Source organism: Phanerochaete carnosa (genome assembly GCF_000300595.1).
Source record: "Phanerochaete carnosa HHB-10118-sp unplaced genomic scaffold PHACAscaffold_6, whole genome shotgun sequence".
Taxonomy (NCBI): domain Eukaryota; kingdom Fungi; phylum Basidiomycota; class Agaricomycetes; order Polyporales; family Phanerochaetaceae; genus Phanerochaete; species Phanerochaete carnosa.
Genome location: NW_006767633.1, coordinates 2,006,560 through 2,021,171, shown reverse-complemented (window position 1 = coordinate 2,021,171; position 14,612 = coordinate 2,006,560). Strand labels below are relative to the sequence as shown.

The following is a 14,612-nucleotide window of genomic DNA, read 5'->3' as shown; positions in this document are numbered from 1 at the left end:
CGACTTTGTCGGGAACCGCAGCTACTTGGCTGGGGGCCAAGGACAAGGTGCTATGCATCGTTGCTTTGTGCCAGTGCATTGGCAGCTTTGTGCACAGGCAGCATTGCAGCTGTCGCAGTCAGACACGAGCCTGGTGACGCATAGACAGTTCGTCCTATAAGAAATGTATGGCGTTAGAAAGCTAAGGATACCGCCAAAGGTGCGATTCTATCTCTTCGATTCTACGCCAGGCTGGGCACCGAGCCCACCACTGCCAATGGTATGTGACGGTGAGGACGGTCTCAGCGACGATCCTGATCTCAGCTAAAAGACCTTTACTGTCACTACAGTCAACTAGTGCAAAGCAAACTGCTGGTGCGTACGATAGGGATGGTGTGTGTCAGCGGAGTGTAAGCATCGGACTGCCAGCAACTTGCAATATGGCGCTAATTGCTCGGAGGTAAGCGCTCCATCCTCCGGGCTGAAACGCGATCTGGAGATTGCCGCCGCATCAAAACCACGTGCGGACGAATTTTCATGGGCGCCTGTTATCTGCAGCGCCCTCAAGGCGGTCCCCGAGCCTCTTCAGGATCTCTCACTTTTCACCGTCCCCATCGCCTGCGACGGCGGACTTCCTGGTCGGGCAAGCCTTGCGCAGTGTTCAGGCTATTCTACATTCGACCGCATCTTGAACTTCCCTCGCAACGCATCGGATTCTACTGCAGCTGTATATTCTAATCGCGCTTTCGATCTCCTCAAGTTGTATCCTCAATGTCTCCAATCGCAATGACTGTAGCCACAGATTCTCAGTTTGGACCCCTCATAGAAGCTCTTAAATCGGCTCCTACTGCGCCAGGTGCGTATCTTGAATGTCCATGTCGTGTTCTCGCCCAATTGATCTTGCATCTAGATGCCAAAGCCGCAGCAGATCGCCTTGCCCGCGAAGTCTCAAAATTTGGCTACGAATCACTAAGGTAAGTATCTCACGCACCTTGAGCTGAAGATCTGGACGAATCTTTCTCTCCAAGTGATGCCAATATCATCTCTACGCTTCATACCTTTGCTACAAACAAGAAGTCTGGATATGAACGCGAATCAGCCGCCATGGGGTTCCAATCCCTTGCAACTGTTCTGGGTGCACCTGCTGCCCCTCATCTTCTTTCCTCTCTTCCCGTTCTTTTTGAGCTGTACATGGACAAAGGCGACGTCGTACGCGCTGCTGCCACTGCCGCTTGCAAGGCAATCCTCAAGCTGTTCCCGCCTGAAGCCACTCGCGTCGTTTTCCGCGCTCTCGAGGATATCCTGGACGATGGAAAATGGCGCACGAAAGTCGGAGCCCTTGACGCCATGAAAAGCTTCGTTACCACTGCCCAGGAAGCCGTGGCAGAGCAGCTTGGTGTCATACTGCCGAAAGTCGAAGCAGCCATGCACGACACCAAAACTGAGGTTCGTTGATGTATGGCTAAGTCCTTAACTTGCTGCTGAATGCAGGACGCAGGTATCCTCTGCTGCCATAAAATGCGCGACCGCCCTCTGCGGTACCCTCGCCAATGCCGACTTGACCTCTCACATCCCTGCCCTCGTCAAGTGTATGTCAAATCCTGATTCAGTTCCCGCTTGCATCAAGTCCCTCTCCAACACAACATTCGTTGCTGAGGTCACTGCACCAGCTCTGGCCGTCCTTGTTCCACTCCTCATCCGCGCGCTGAACGACCGTAGCATGGAGGTTCAAAGGAGAACGGTCGTCGTCATCGATAACCTTGTCAAACTCGTTCGCGATCCTAATATCGCCGCCACGTACTTGAATCCTCTGGTCGACGGTGTAGAGAAGATCGCGAAAGGTGCTGCATTCCCAGAAGTCCGCGCCTTCGCCGAGACAGCGCTCAACACCCTCCTGAAGGCCGGTGCCTCCAAAGACGGGCCCCCGCCTCCTCAGCGCAACATCGAAGAAGAGACCAAGTCTGTCTCTGCAGCTATCCTCACACTTCTTTCCCAGGATCTTGTAATTGTTTCTGCTAGCATGCACAACGGTCCGCATACACCGAGGCATCCTTTGCTGGCGGCTAGCATTTACTTCGCATCCACTCTTGCTGCCGACCTCGCTCACACCCGTCGCTTCACGGATAGCAAGCAGTGGTACAGATGCGTTGGCATTTACTTCAACCCCTGGTTCCCGGCCGATCAGCAGTCCGGCGAGGCCTTCGGCGAGCAGGTGCGCCAGCACTTCCATGCCATCGACAAGGCGAAGCACGCTCCCGCCAGCGCTGGCGATGACGCTGAAGGCGAGGTTCTTTGCGACACTCTGTTCTCCCTTGCCTATGGTGCTCTTCTTCTCCTGTCCCATACCACCCTCCGCCTTATCCGCGGCCGCCGCTACGGTATCCTTGGTACCAATGGATCCGGAAAGTCTACTTTGATGCGCCAGCTCCGCGACGGCAAGGTTGAGAACTTCCCTCCGCAAAGCGAGTTGCGCTGCGTCATGGTCGAGCACTCCCTGCAGGGAGAGGACACTTCGCGTTCTATCATTGACTTCATTGCGTCTGGTGAGTTGTAGCGCGTTATCCATTGCAAATTGGCCTAAGCACCTGTATCAGACACGGCTCTTGCTGATGTCCCGCGCGAGAAGATCAGGAGACAGCTTATTGAGGTTGGATTCGATGAAATTCGTCAGGCGGAAGTCGTTGGCGGTCTCTCTGGAGGCTGGAAGATGAAGCTTGAGTTGGCTAGGGCCATGCTTTACAACGCTGATCTTCTGCTGCTTGATGAGGTACGTCATCTTATCGTCCCTTATCGACGGCTACTAATCAAAACACATTTTAGCCTACTAACCATGTGCGCAAACGCTCGAGTTTTCATTACCGTCAGTGATTTACCTGTCACATTTCCAGCTGGATCGCGATTCCGTGCGGTGGCTGGAACAGTATCTCATCGCTAAGAAGCGCGTGACATGCTTGATCGTCAGTCACGACTCTGGGTACGTCCATGGTCCACGGGGTGGTCTCTCAGTGATGCTCATCTGTTTGGTCAAGGTTCCTGGACACTGTTACGACAGACGTTATTCACTACGAAAGCAAGAAGCTCGTGTACTACCCAGGCAACCTGTCTTCATTCGTGGAGAAGCACCCCGAAGCAAAGTCGTACTACACCCTTGCCGCCACCTCGGTTAAATTTTCATTTCCACCTCCCGGATCGCTCATGGGTGTCCGCAGTAATACCAGGGCTATTTTGAAAATGACGAACTGTACCTTCACTTACCCCGGACGGAGTACCCCTAGCTTGCACGACGTCAGCTGTGCGCTGTCCCTATCGAGGTGCGTTTGCGTGCATGCATGGCCGTGTGGTACCATCTGATGGACTTGTTGCAGCCGCGTTGGGATCGTAGGTCCAAATGGTGCAGGTAAATCCACACTCGTCAAACTTCTTACTGTAAGCGGCCTGGCAGCGGTAACATCGGCCTCGTGCTCACCGTCACCCAGGGCGAGACTGAACCTCAAGAGGGTACGGTGTACAAGCATCCGTCTTTGCGCATTGGTTATGTCTCTCAACATGCCACCCACCACATTGGTTCGTTGCGTCTTAGCTTATTTTGCGGATGATGGCCCTGATGCGTTCCGTTATAGAGCAACACTTGGAAAAGACACCCATCCAATACATCCAGTGGCGGTTTCAGGACGGCCATGATCGTATGCTAAAATTTGTTCTTGCACTGTTTTACGTGCGTTAACCGGAACGCGATCTATTGCAGGTGAAATCCTGGAGAAGGCGACTAGGGTACTCACTGATGCCGAGAAGGCTCAGCTGGAGGTCGAGTTCGTCGGCAAGAACGGACAACGCCGAAAGCTCGAGGTTTGCACCTGTTTCATCTATTAGCTCCGAAACTGTCGCTGAACGTTCGCCTCTCCGACAGCTGATCATGGGTCGCCAAAAGTTGAAGAAGTCCCTCCAGTACGAAGTCAAGTGGCGAGGTGCGAGGCGTGCTCGTGGAAAGAAGCTCAGCACGCTGACGCTGTTTCCCTAGGTCTGGACCACCGTTTCAACACGTGGATACCACGAGAACAGCTCATTGAGAAGGGGTTCACAAAGCTTGTTCAGCAATTCGATGACTTGGAGTCATCGCGAGAAGGTGCCGGTACACGGGATACATCTCTTCATCTTGTCCGCAAGCACCTGGAGGATATCGGTCTCGATGGCGATATCGCACAATACAACGAAATCGCCGGTTTGTCCGGAGGTAAGGCTCGTGTGCAAAATGTGCTGCTAGTTCGGATCGTTGACCCGACTGCGTTCCCAGGCCAAAAGATCAAGCTCGTCATTGCAGCCTGTTTATGGAACAACCCGCAGGTGCGTATACAGGCCGCGTGTTGTTTCACCCTCCTCTAACCCCACCATGCTAGATCTGTGTGCTGGATGAGCCAAGTAACTTCTTGGACCGAGAGGCCCTCGGAGGGCTTGCGGTCGCCATCCGCGACTGGGCGGGTGCTGTCGTATGTTTACGTCCTCACGCTCGCCGCGCCCGCCATCAGTGCTGATCGCACCATTACAGGTCATCATTTCTCACAACGAGGAGTTCGTGTCTGCATTGTGTACGCTCAAATCGCTTGCATGTTTTTCCCGCATTGACTGATCGCTCCTTCTCCCTTGCAATAGGCCCCGAGATCTGGCACGTTGAGGCGGGACGGGTGAAGCAGAAGGGTAAAACTGCAGTCGTCGAGGATGCGTTCGCAGACGCGAAGTCCGCCCGCGCCAGTGGAGCCAATACGCCTGCACGCTCGCGCCTGCAGACCCCGGCTGCATCGAACGCCGGCACTCCTGCAGGTAGCGGCGCGGAGCGCGACGGCAGCGCAGCAGCACTTCTCGTCAAGAAGAAAAAGAAGGTGACGCGCAACCAGCTCAAGGCTCAGGAAGAACGCAGGCGTGTTCGCAAGCTGAACTGGCTCGCCTTTGGGGGCCCCAAGCCAGAGGACACTGATAGTGATTAGATTCATGCCCCGTTACTGCGCCATAGGTTTCGCGCTAGACTAGTGTTTAAGTTATTCAGTCACATTAGATGGGCAGACGTTGTATAGAGGGATTCACGGGTTTCTTCTACATTATTGACACAGCTATGATCACGAGAGGATGGAGCTATTCGGCGTCCGAGTCGTACTCTTCGCTCTCACCAGGCACCGCTATCTAGTGCTTCGTATCGCTATGCGTAGCTAGAGGCTAACGGCGCCAGGTGCGTCAGGAATATTAGCGTATTCTTTGGCTAGTTGTCTTGCACGACTTCGGTCGAACCGTAGAACTAAGAACGAATTCATAGCCTAAGGCTTGAAGCTTGAAGCTTGAGGAGCTATGGTATAGAGAACTGCCAAATTTTATGGTCGCTATGGAGCGGCCTCGCTTTGATGCGCCCTTGCGCCATCCCGTCCTCAATGACCATCGTCTTCGTACCGGTGGATTTCCCGCTCGTTGTTTGCCTGCCTTCACAGACCACTGTTCGTGTCCAAACGCTGTATTCTTTGTCCATTCCTGTACTGATACCATCTGCTCTTCTAAGTCTCTAGTGCCGCCGTCCTTCTCCCTTTGATGGTTACCACTAGTGCAATCGTCTCTCCTGCGTAGAGTCGAAGCTTACGGACACGAGTCCAGTAGGTCGCGCTATCAACGGTGAGTCCTTCCCTGCCTGAGACCAAACATCGTTCCATAAGAGAGCCGACCGAATGCGTGACATCGGCCGGCGTACCCACCTCAAATCGCGTCAGGTGTGTTCAGCCTCTGTTCAACGCGTAATGCGCAACGTTCCCGACGGCGGACCGGTCAGTCATGTGTCTCCGATTCGGTTCTCTCCTCTAAACCTGCCTAGCCTAGGCAGCCATTCATGTCACCAGGCCTTGAACTGGCTTGCAGCCAGAGTGACGAGACTAGTACCGTTCTTCTAGCGGACGCCGCGGCTAGTAACCAAGCCACCTTTGAGACGAATAGGGTATGTCGTCTCCATAGTGTATGCTTCCGAATAGCTGAGATGTTTGTAGTGGCTCGGTGGTGCATGACACGGTGTCAATGTGGGTGTAGCTACTGCAGAGCTCAAGAATGATTTAGGTCACTTGTACGCACAGTAATCCATTACGTGGCTTCCTGTGGGGGCGACCGCACCAAATTCGATGCTTTGAAGGGCAGGTGGTTCTAAATTTACTGGGGTGGTCTTGACGGCGGTGTCGGCTCTCACTAAGCCGATTCAGAGTAAGTAGACATCGTCTACACCTCAGAACAAGGGTCGAGCGTTCTTGTGTAGGCAAGTTGGTCACTATTCCCGCCGAGCTCAACACTGGTCAATACGTACGTGTTCATTATGTCACGAGCTTGCATTGGTCTAAGGGCTGGTTTTCTAGCTTCCCCGTCACGCCCAGAGCCCCTTTACTAATGGGGTTGACTGTAGTGCTGCTCTTCACAGTGCTAGCCAGCTCCAGTTCCGCCCGGCCTGCGCGTAAGTCACGGTCTTGCGCCCGTGCTGATGCGCGACATCGCACAGCTAGGCTGATATCTCGGGCAGCGGTACTCAAGAGCCGAACATTTTGATTCTTGCCAGTATTCGCGGTGTCTACGTCGACTTAGGTGGTACAATATCTGAGCTGAAGGCTTCCATTCTTTCGCGCTCACTGTACCTGCAATCCTGAGTTTCGTGAGTAGGGGCACCAGTCCCGCCTGCGCCCACTTCATCTTCGCAGGACCCTACGCCTCCTGTGCCCAGCCCGCTCCAAGCACCTCTTTTGCCTCCGCGACTGCGCCGGTAGCATCCTCTATGGACAAGCGCAAGACGCGCAAAACAAAGCGCTGTGTTCAAGAAGGCTGCGTGCCGGGCCCGCCCGCATGCGGCAGCTGCAGGCCACACTAGACGCAGCTACCGTGACTGAGGCCTGAGGGCACGCAGCTGTGGGCTTAGGGCTCGCTGCGTATGCGCCAGCTCGTTCTGACTCTACAGATTGTCATTCGATCTGCTTCGGAGAAGCGCTTGCACTGCACAACGCGAATTGATTCCGCGAACGTGCTGTTTGTGTGGTCCCGGCGGGATCTCTGTCGTTCCCAGTCTCACGTCGCATCTATGCCACCCGCGGTGGATGTACCCCTGGCACGCGATTCTGTCATCTGACCCAATACATGCCGACGTCGGCGTCAACGTCGACGCAGTGTGTAGTCCACGTTCCGCGTCTTGCTCCAGTTTCACTCCCGTTCTCCATTGCTGCCCGGTCGGCCGTCAACACGTTCTGAACGCGTTACCTTGGTCAGGGTTGATGCATGATGTGCGCGTACCCGAATCACGAGAGCTGCTCCATACGTGAGAATGAACAGATTGGCGTGCCCAGATGCGCGCCGGGAGTCTGGAGCCGCTTGGAAAACAACGCATCGATAGGTGAGATTAGGGGCTGGCTATTGGAATGTGATATAAGGTACTCGAGAATAAATGCGGAAGGAATAGATACAAGGTTGCCAGCCGATAAAGGAGTGATAATGTAGCTGGTACATAACAAGTTAGGGATAATGTACTAGTAGCTAAATAAACGAGCGTGGGTAGTATAGTAAAGAATAACTTGATGCAAATACAATGCGAGAAGTCCAGTGTGGGTGTGTGTGAATGAGATACATAGGAGACCAATAGATGAGGACGATAAGGTAAATGAGATAGTACCCAGTGCTTCCTGACTGGGCAGATGGTCCAATTGGTCTTCGGCGAGAGAGAGGGTGGTAACGAATGGCAAAGTTCATGTGCTCACTCACGAGGAGCCGAGCAGGGAATCGATTACTGATGGATAACTATGATTACCGCGAACGGCTTGCAGGTCTGCGCTCATGCTCGTCGTAGCTCCGTCCTCGGTACTGTGAGGACGAAGGGGGTGAGGGAATGGGCCGACCGTACTGGTCGCGCTGACCGGTCGTGTAACCGGGGCCACCCATGCCCATCGAGTTCATGGAACCCACGCCCCCGTACGCGCCGCCACCACCTGACAGTGCTTGTGGCGTAGGCGCGGCGACCGACGAGCCTGCGCCGGGCGCGGGACCTGCTGTGAATGGCTCTGTGGCGGGAGGAGGCACGGCGCTTGCTGCCTGGCGACTGCTCTGTCGCATTGCTTGCCTTTTGTTCTGGAACCTGCACCGATCATATTGTTACATTAATGAAACCGTAAATACCCCTTGTATAAAGAGCGGGGTATACGTACCAGATCTGCACACTCCTCGCGGACATCCCCAACTTCTTGGCCAGCTCGATGCGCTCCTCTGTCGATGGAAACGCCGTCCGGTTATATGTCTCGTTAAGGACTTTCAGCTGTTCCGCGTCTACTCGGAGGTCCGGGGGTTAGTTTAGTAGACGTTAAAGCGAGTAAGTTATGGAGCGTACCTGCCCGCTTCCGCTTTTTCTTGATCGTCGGCTCGGCCATGTTCACAGATTCTCGGTCATATTCCGAAGACAGTGATGGCGGCGCCCGCGCATAAGGGGCCATACCATGTGTAGATGACATCCGTGACGGGACAGTCCGGTCAACGGACATCGAGGACCGGCGGGGGAGTGCAGCTCCGCCCGACGGATCGTAGGGTGCTGTAGAGACAGGCGAAGACGCCATCCTTGGGTCGGATGATGCGTAGAATGGTTGCTGTTGCGGAATCTGCCCAGAGGGATACGAGCCGTACTGTACCGGATATCCGGCAGCGGACGTTGATCGTATGTGGGGAGCCTGCCCCATAGTTTGCGAGGGAATAGCCGGCTGGCTATAGAGTTGCCCATGTTGAGCACTGAGCGGTGGGAGGGTACGCGATTCCTGGGGGTTTTGCGGGAATGCCGAGGGCGTCCGCGATTGATATGTCTGGTAGCCGGGAGTTTGCCCTTGATACCGTGCATCGGACGCGAATTGGTTCGCCTGGGCGTGTTGTGTAGCGGCTGCGAAGTGATACAGACCACACTTCAGAACGACGAATGCTCGGAACCGGAGGCGGCTTACTCGGGTTCGACTGCCATCCTTGCTGACCGTACTGTCCTAGGCCGTAGTCGCCTCTGGATTGTGTCGGGTCTTGCGCGAATTGGTTCGTTGGGAACGAGTCAGGCGCTGTTCGAGGAAACGTTAACCCTTGTTCAATGAAGCATAATAACGGCATAGTGGTACAGACCTGGAGAATGTGAGGTTCGAAACGGTAGATGAAGAGGAGGTAGGATAGTGCGCCCACCCTGGCCCATATTAAAGAAACCGCCTCGCCGCGGAGCGCTGTTACTGTTGTGCGGGTTAGGAGTGTTGTTGCCTGCAACGTTTGGGCTGCGTCGTGAGGGTCGTCCAAAGCAACCAATATGAAAGTGATCGTCAGGATGCGACATGGGTGACTTTTAAGCGAGAGTAGGATATTTATCGAAGAAGCCTCTCGAGGATTCTCCGGAGCGTTAAGTACTCGAAGGTATGCAGCATGTATGTGGTCCAACACGCGCGATATGCCTGCTTGGATGTGCAGCCACGAGTATGGAATGCGGTGTTGAGCAGAGGAAAGAAAGGGGCAAACCCGGAGCAAGGTGCGCAACTGTCGGCAGGAAGCGAGCAGGGGAGACTACGTACGTCAAGGCAAGATATTCTGGAGTGCGAGGGTCGAAAAAGCGGCGACGCACCAGGATTCGGTGGCAGACAAAACGTTCGCTGTGCGTGGCGGTTGGGAAACTTGCAGTCCGAGTCCAAGATACACTCCAGATGGCTTGTGATGATCTCATCTGTTGTGACAGCGCATTTGGTCAGGGAAGGTCCTCGTTTCGAACACGCATCCGAACACGAGGCTCTCCCGAACCAACGAACGAGCAGCGAGTTCTGCGGCCTGGCTCACGACTGCGGTGTCTGTGAAAACGGATCAGACTTCTCAGGTTTCAGGGACCGAGAGAGTCCACGAAAGCTGGTCCTCTCCGTTCCACTTACCCTGGACACGGCGGGACATCCCCAAGGCGGCGGCCGGCGGGTGACGGACCAGCCCTGTACCCGTATTTGGCTTGGGAGACATCGGTTAGCCGTTGGCCTGATCGCGATTTGCAACATCACCAATCGAGGTTAGGTGTAGCCCGGGGCACGCAAGAAACGTAAGGCTGCGATCCTCGAAGCCAATCCTTACGGGTCTGGCAACTGATCCAGATCCTAGGCCAGTTCATGGAAACCTTTGCGGAGGAAATGAAAAAAGGATCGACATGCATTACGACTAGCTAGGCCAGGGTGGATGAACGGTCGATGGTGCCTGCGGTGTGCTTTGCGGTCCTGGCAGCACCGTCTCGGGCGTCGGGCGAGGCACTGCGGAGGTCTCACTCGCCCCGCCTCGCCTCCCCGTCACAGTCGGTGTCACATCCGCGATTTGCACGGCGCTAATCACTGCCGCACGTGATACAACGTCACGCTCCTCCCAAACGCGACGCCCTTCGCCGGCGCACCGCTTTGGCGCTCGTCCGTTTACGTCCTCTGCGACGCTGCGACGCTGCGACGTCCTTGTCGTCGAGTGCAACGATGGCCGTCCCACGCCTCCCGCTGCCTGGCACACTGGGCAACATCCCGCAGCGTCCGTACGATGCTTTACACGAAAGCGACGATTACATGGGCATGCCCGCCGCGTATCCGTACGATGCTTATGTCTCTCCTTATCCTTATCCACCCCCGCTCTCTCGCCAGGGTTTTGAGGAACAGAGCAGCACCCTCCGCGGTGGCACACTCCTTCACAAAGGTTTCTACGATCTCCTCTCGTTGGTACCGTCTGCTTCTTCTCCGTCCCGTCTCTTCTGGCGCGGTGCTCAGAACGCGGAACCCGTCGCTGGTCCACGCTATGAGGACATAGCCCCGGATGATGTCTCGGTCGTGAAGGAGCTTCCTCTTCTCCCTCCACCTCCGCCTACTAGTTCCCCCCCGCCTCCGAAGAATCTAAAAGCACGGCGGATTAGCAAGGACATGGTATCTAAACCCACAGGCTTCATGTATGTCTTGGGAGCACTCTGCTAGCATATGATCAGACGGTTCAATAAACGAATATCGCAGACATCTGGTACACGCGTCTGATGCAGAGCAAGCTGAGGCTCTCCTCTCGCGCTGGGGGCCCGAGGGTCAGGGAAAACTGGGAGGTTCGGCCTGTCACCGCTCGCCGAACGCCATGCACATCCGCTGATGTTCTTCCAGATCCCAGATGGGCAGATCCTATCAAGAATCGTCTACGCAAGCTCAACCAGGCGAGAGCCGTGAACGAAGTTGTCGGGGGATTTAAACCGACTCAGAGCACCTTGACTGTACCGGATAGGGAGCTCCCCCCGCTACGCGTAGTCAATGGTCCTGCCCTTAGCACACCCACGTCTTCGACTATCACAACCGCGGCCAAAGAGAACGTACAGCTGACTTCTACGTCCCCCATGACTCCGCGCGCTCCCACCCAGGTTCCCGCCGGTCAGCCAGGCAACTCTTCATTACGTTGGACAGCTGGTCTTCCTGTTCATCACGAGAACCCGGAGGAAGATGGGAAGGACTTACAAGATCCAGAAGCGCGTTCCACGCTCCCGCGCAGACCGCTTCCCCCTCGACCGATCAACCCATCTCTGGCAACCTTGGAAAAAGCTGTTGCGGCGCGCATCTACTTCGAGAACCTGTACTTCCCACTCTTCCGTCAGACACCTTCGCGGGAGCAAAGGCGGCTTGCCATGGAGAAGGACATGGTGGAGATGGGCCTCAGCGAAGCGCAGAAGGAGTATCTCCGCACGCGCTGGCGGAAGAATGAGACCGAATACCTTCGCGAGCTCAGGCGCAAGGTGGACGCCAGCGCGTTCACCAAGCTAAAGACCATTGGTCACGGTCCGTCCATTTTTTGCGGCGAGTTCGGCTAGACCTCACCTGAGCCGGCATGTGCTTTCTTCAGGTGCTTTCGGCGTCGTGTCTCTTGTTCGTGAGCGTTCGACGGGCCAGCTTTTTGCGATGAAGCAGGCAAGGATCATTCCTCGTCTACGCGGCGGCTTCTAGATGCTGTCCCTTGTGCTAAATAAGCCTCTGTCGCCCCATAGCTCCGGAAGACTGACATGCTGCGCAAGGGACAAGAAGGTCATGTCCGCGCTGAACGCGACGTTCTAAAATCGGCGTCGCTCGTCAGCTCACCCAATGGGGCGGACTGGATTGTCAGACTGTATTACAGTTTCCAAGACCGTGACCACCTGTACCTTGTGAGTGGATCTTCCTTTGTTGTTTTCCAACATTGGAGTAACATATCAAACTCCCTATCTAATATATCACTTCATATCTGTCAGGTTCTTGAATACATGGGCGGCGGCGATCTCCTCAATCTTCTCATCGAGCGTGACATTTTTGAGGAAGATTTCGCGCGGTTCTACGTTGCTGAGGCAAGTGGCCTGCGCTCTTTTAGCGTCCATGGAGTCCCCGTTGACGTGGTCGGTGATGCGTCGTCCCATAGATGGTCTTGGCCATCGAACAATGCCACAAGCTCGGTTTCATCCACCGTGACATTAAGCCGGATGTGGGTACTCCGGCGGGTCCAGTTAATTTCCATCCGGGCCTGGGCTCATGCCGCGCTCCGACATTTCGAAAGCTGACATATCTTTCGCCCCCTAGAATTTCTTGTTTGATCCTGATGGACATATCAAGCTGAGCGATTTTGGGCTTGCGTAAGTCCCTTCCGACCGGCTTGCTTTCCACCTTGCCCTTTTTTGCCACTTGCTTTCTGCGTTGTTGCGTCGCTAACGAGATGTTCCGCTCCCGGCGCCGCACACGCCTGCAGGACGGACTTGCACTGGGCGCATGATACCACTTGTGAGTGCCTGCCGGTCCCGCATCGCGGTCCTCGTGCTGTGCTGACAAGTCTCTCCGTGCGCGCCGGCAGATTACGAACAACAACGCCTGCACCTGCTGCACAAGTACGGGATCGACCTCGAGTCAAGCCAGGGCCCTGCCGATGGAACGCGGACGCGGCGTTTGGATCGCAAGGAGGTCGAGCGGCTTATGGGGGGCGGAGACGGCCAGGGCGGCATCTTCACCTGGCGCGAGAAGCACGGCAGGAAGGTGAGCGGGCTGTCCACCCTCATTATTGTCCGACCAGCATCTCATTCCCACTCGCCCTGTGCGCGGCACCGGCAGCTTGCATACTCCGTGTAAGTCATTGTCGGGATTTTCCAGTATTGTGCAGCGTTGCTAACGGTCTGCCGATACATGCGTCATCGCTCCACGGCAGTTGCGGCACAAATTCCTACAGTGCGTGTGCACTCACAGCTGCCTGCCCACTCATTCAATAATTTCCGACTACAGTGTCGCCGGAGGTAATCCGTGGCCATGGCTATACGTACTCGTGTGATTGGTGGAGCTTGGGTGTGATCATGTTCGAGTGTCTGTACGGGTGAGCTAATTCCATCCGTCAACCGCCGCTTCCCGCTAAGATGCCGTCGTGGCAGGTTCCCGCCGTTCGTCAGCAACTCAGTGCGTCGCAATTACTCATAGCGGTGATACACGAGCTTACCGTCTACTTCCACCTGCAGCGCCACGTCACGAGGCAGAAGATTCTCAACTGGAAACAGTCGCTCAAATTTCCATCTCGTCCTCGAGTATCCCGCGAAGCGATTGATCTCATGCAACAGCTGCTGTGCGAGCCAGAGGACAGGTTAGGTTCACAGGCTTCATCGTCGACCAATCGCCCAGATTCTATGATCGTGACCGCGAGGCGAAGTGGTTTCATGGCTCAGCCCGGTGCTAACGGGAGCGTGGACGGTGCCTATCTCATCAAGGTGAGCAGCTAAACTTATTTCGATCACTCATTCACAGTCTAAACGCTGCCGCACGGCACCACGCTTCAGGCCCACCCCTGGTTCCGGGCTATTGACTGGGAGAGCATCCACAAGTACGCCGCCCCCTACCGCCCCGATCTGCAGCACCCCGAGGATACACGTCATTTCGACGACGACATCCCTGCTGAGGTGCGTCGCGTTTTGATTTCTTGCCGCGCACACATTGTCGTGACTGACGTGTACCCGGCAACCTTGATCAGCCCCTCGCGCCAGCAAACGGCGCGCCGGCGGACGCTACACGCGATCCGCTCCTGCGAGACAAGGTGCATGGACACGAGATCCTCGAGGTGCGCAAGGCGCTTGCCTTCGCCGGCTTCACACACAAGAGCCCGCGGGTCGTGAGCTACGTCCGCGCCGAGAAGGTTTTCGAACCGGAGCCGGATACGTACGGCCAGGAAGAGCTAGCCGCGCGCGGCCGCTCGACGATCCGCGTCATGGACCACGATGTCGGCAAGGGACGTGCGATGTCGATGTAAACCGCGTTGCCGGGCATTGATCGCTGCAGCCTCGCAGTAGAACGTGGCGTGCCAGTCCTGAACAGCCCCGCTGTGGCAGACGCAGCTATGCCCAGCATGGGGTCCGACGACGCCGATACCCCCCACCTTCCCGCGAAACCCTCCCGCTTATCTTACGACGTCTTTACGCTATCTTACGACCTGCTCATGACACGATTTCCGACCGTCCCACCCCACAACTCTATCGAACCTTTTCGTGTATTCAACGGTATGCTTTGGCCGGCCTTCAAAGGACGGCCGCAATTGAGTAGTATTATGTGTGTATCTAACGCTGCTGATCGTCAATATAACTGTATCTTCGATTGCTCCAA

At 55.6% G+C, this 14,612-nt stretch overlaps 3 protein-coding genes across 3 annotated transcripts; 2 read left to right on the top strand and 1 right to left on the bottom strand.

The window, feature by feature from the left end:
- Positions 1–750: 750 nt before the first annotated feature.
- On the top strand, positions 751–5,132 carry PHACADRAFT_258349 (uncharacterized protein; the record flags this gene model as incomplete). The annotated part of the gene is made up of 17 exons (XM_007397108.1): positions 751–835; positions 890–953; positions 1,008–1,425; positions 1,478–2,522; positions 2,574–2,746; positions 2,868–2,953; positions 3,009–3,290; positions 3,345–3,405; positions 3,456–3,543; positions 3,600–3,662; positions 3,725–3,825; positions 3,887–3,944; positions 3,998–4,210; positions 4,271–4,320; positions 4,374–4,463; positions 4,523–4,562; positions 4,627–5,132. 17 exons carry the CDS (start codon positions 751–753, stop codon positions 4,956–4,958), a joined length of 3,249 nt encoding a protein of 1,082 aa, XP_007397170.1. The 3' UTR covers positions 4,959–5,132.
- Positions 5,133–7,383: 2,251 nt separating this feature from the next.
- Positions 7,384–10,201, bottom strand: PHACADRAFT_258345 (uncharacterized protein). Its single transcript, XM_007397107.1, has 6 exons — positions 9,900–10,201; positions 9,118–9,821; positions 8,952–9,056; positions 8,354–8,890; positions 8,175–8,292; positions 7,384–8,104 (listed from the first exon to the last, which is right to left on the bottom strand). Exons 2-6 carry the CDS (start codon positions 9,317–9,319, stop codon positions 7,777–7,779), a joined length of 1,290 nt encoding a protein of 429 aa, XP_007397169.1. The 5' UTR covers positions 9,320–9,821; positions 9,900–10,201; the 3' UTR covers positions 7,384–7,776.
- A 544-nt stretch (positions 10,202–10,745) lies between these two features.
- On the top strand, positions 10,746–14,478 carry PHACADRAFT_258340 (uncharacterized protein). Its single transcript, XM_007397106.1, has 17 exons — positions 10,746–10,933; positions 10,995–11,077; positions 11,133–11,795; positions 11,860–11,924; positions 12,002–12,157; positions 12,242–12,334; positions 12,406–12,468; positions 12,564–12,616; positions 12,730–12,761; positions 12,832–13,010; positions 13,086–13,099; positions 13,180–13,199; positions 13,254–13,341; positions 13,397–13,421; positions 13,481–13,726; positions 13,796–13,915; positions 13,987–14,478. Exons 3-17 carry the CDS (start codon positions 11,645–11,647, stop codon positions 14,260–14,262), a joined length of 1,581 nt encoding a protein of 526 aa, XP_007397168.1. The 5' UTR covers positions 10,746–10,933; positions 10,995–11,077; positions 11,133–11,644; the 3' UTR covers positions 14,263–14,478.
- The last annotated feature ends 134 nt before the right edge of the window (positions 14,479–14,612 follow it).

What these genes read in the sequence shown, in the direction of transcription:
- PHACADRAFT_258345 (XM_007397107.1), bottom strand. Translation starts at nt 9,319, where the DNA reads ATGTCGCATCCTGACGATCACTTTCATATTGGTTGCTTTGGACGACCC. An exon ending in AGGATGGCAGTCGAACCCGA is followed by an intron (nt 8,891 to 8,951) that starts GTAAGCCGCCTC and finishes ATCACTTCGCAG; the next exon opens with CCGCTACACAACACGCCCAG. An exon ending in GCGAGGAGTGTGCAGATCTG is followed by an intron (nt 8,105 to 8,174) that starts GTACGTATACCC and finishes TGATCGGTGCAG; the next exon opens with GTTCCAGAACAAAAGGCAAG.
- PHACADRAFT_258340 (XM_007397106.1), top strand. Translation starts at nt 11,645, where the DNA reads ATGGAGAAGGACATGGTGGAGATGGGCCTCAGCGAAGCGCAGAAGGAG. An exon ending in GCTAAAGACCATTGGTCACG is followed by an intron (nt 11,796 to 11,859) that starts GTCCGTCCATTT and finishes TGCTTTCTTCAG; the next exon opens with GTGCTTTCGGCGTCGTGTCT. An exon ending in TTGCGGCACAAATTCCTACA is followed by an intron (nt 13,200 to 13,253) that starts GTGCGTGTGCAC and finishes TTCCGACTACAG; the next exon opens with TGTCGCCGGAGGTAATCCGT.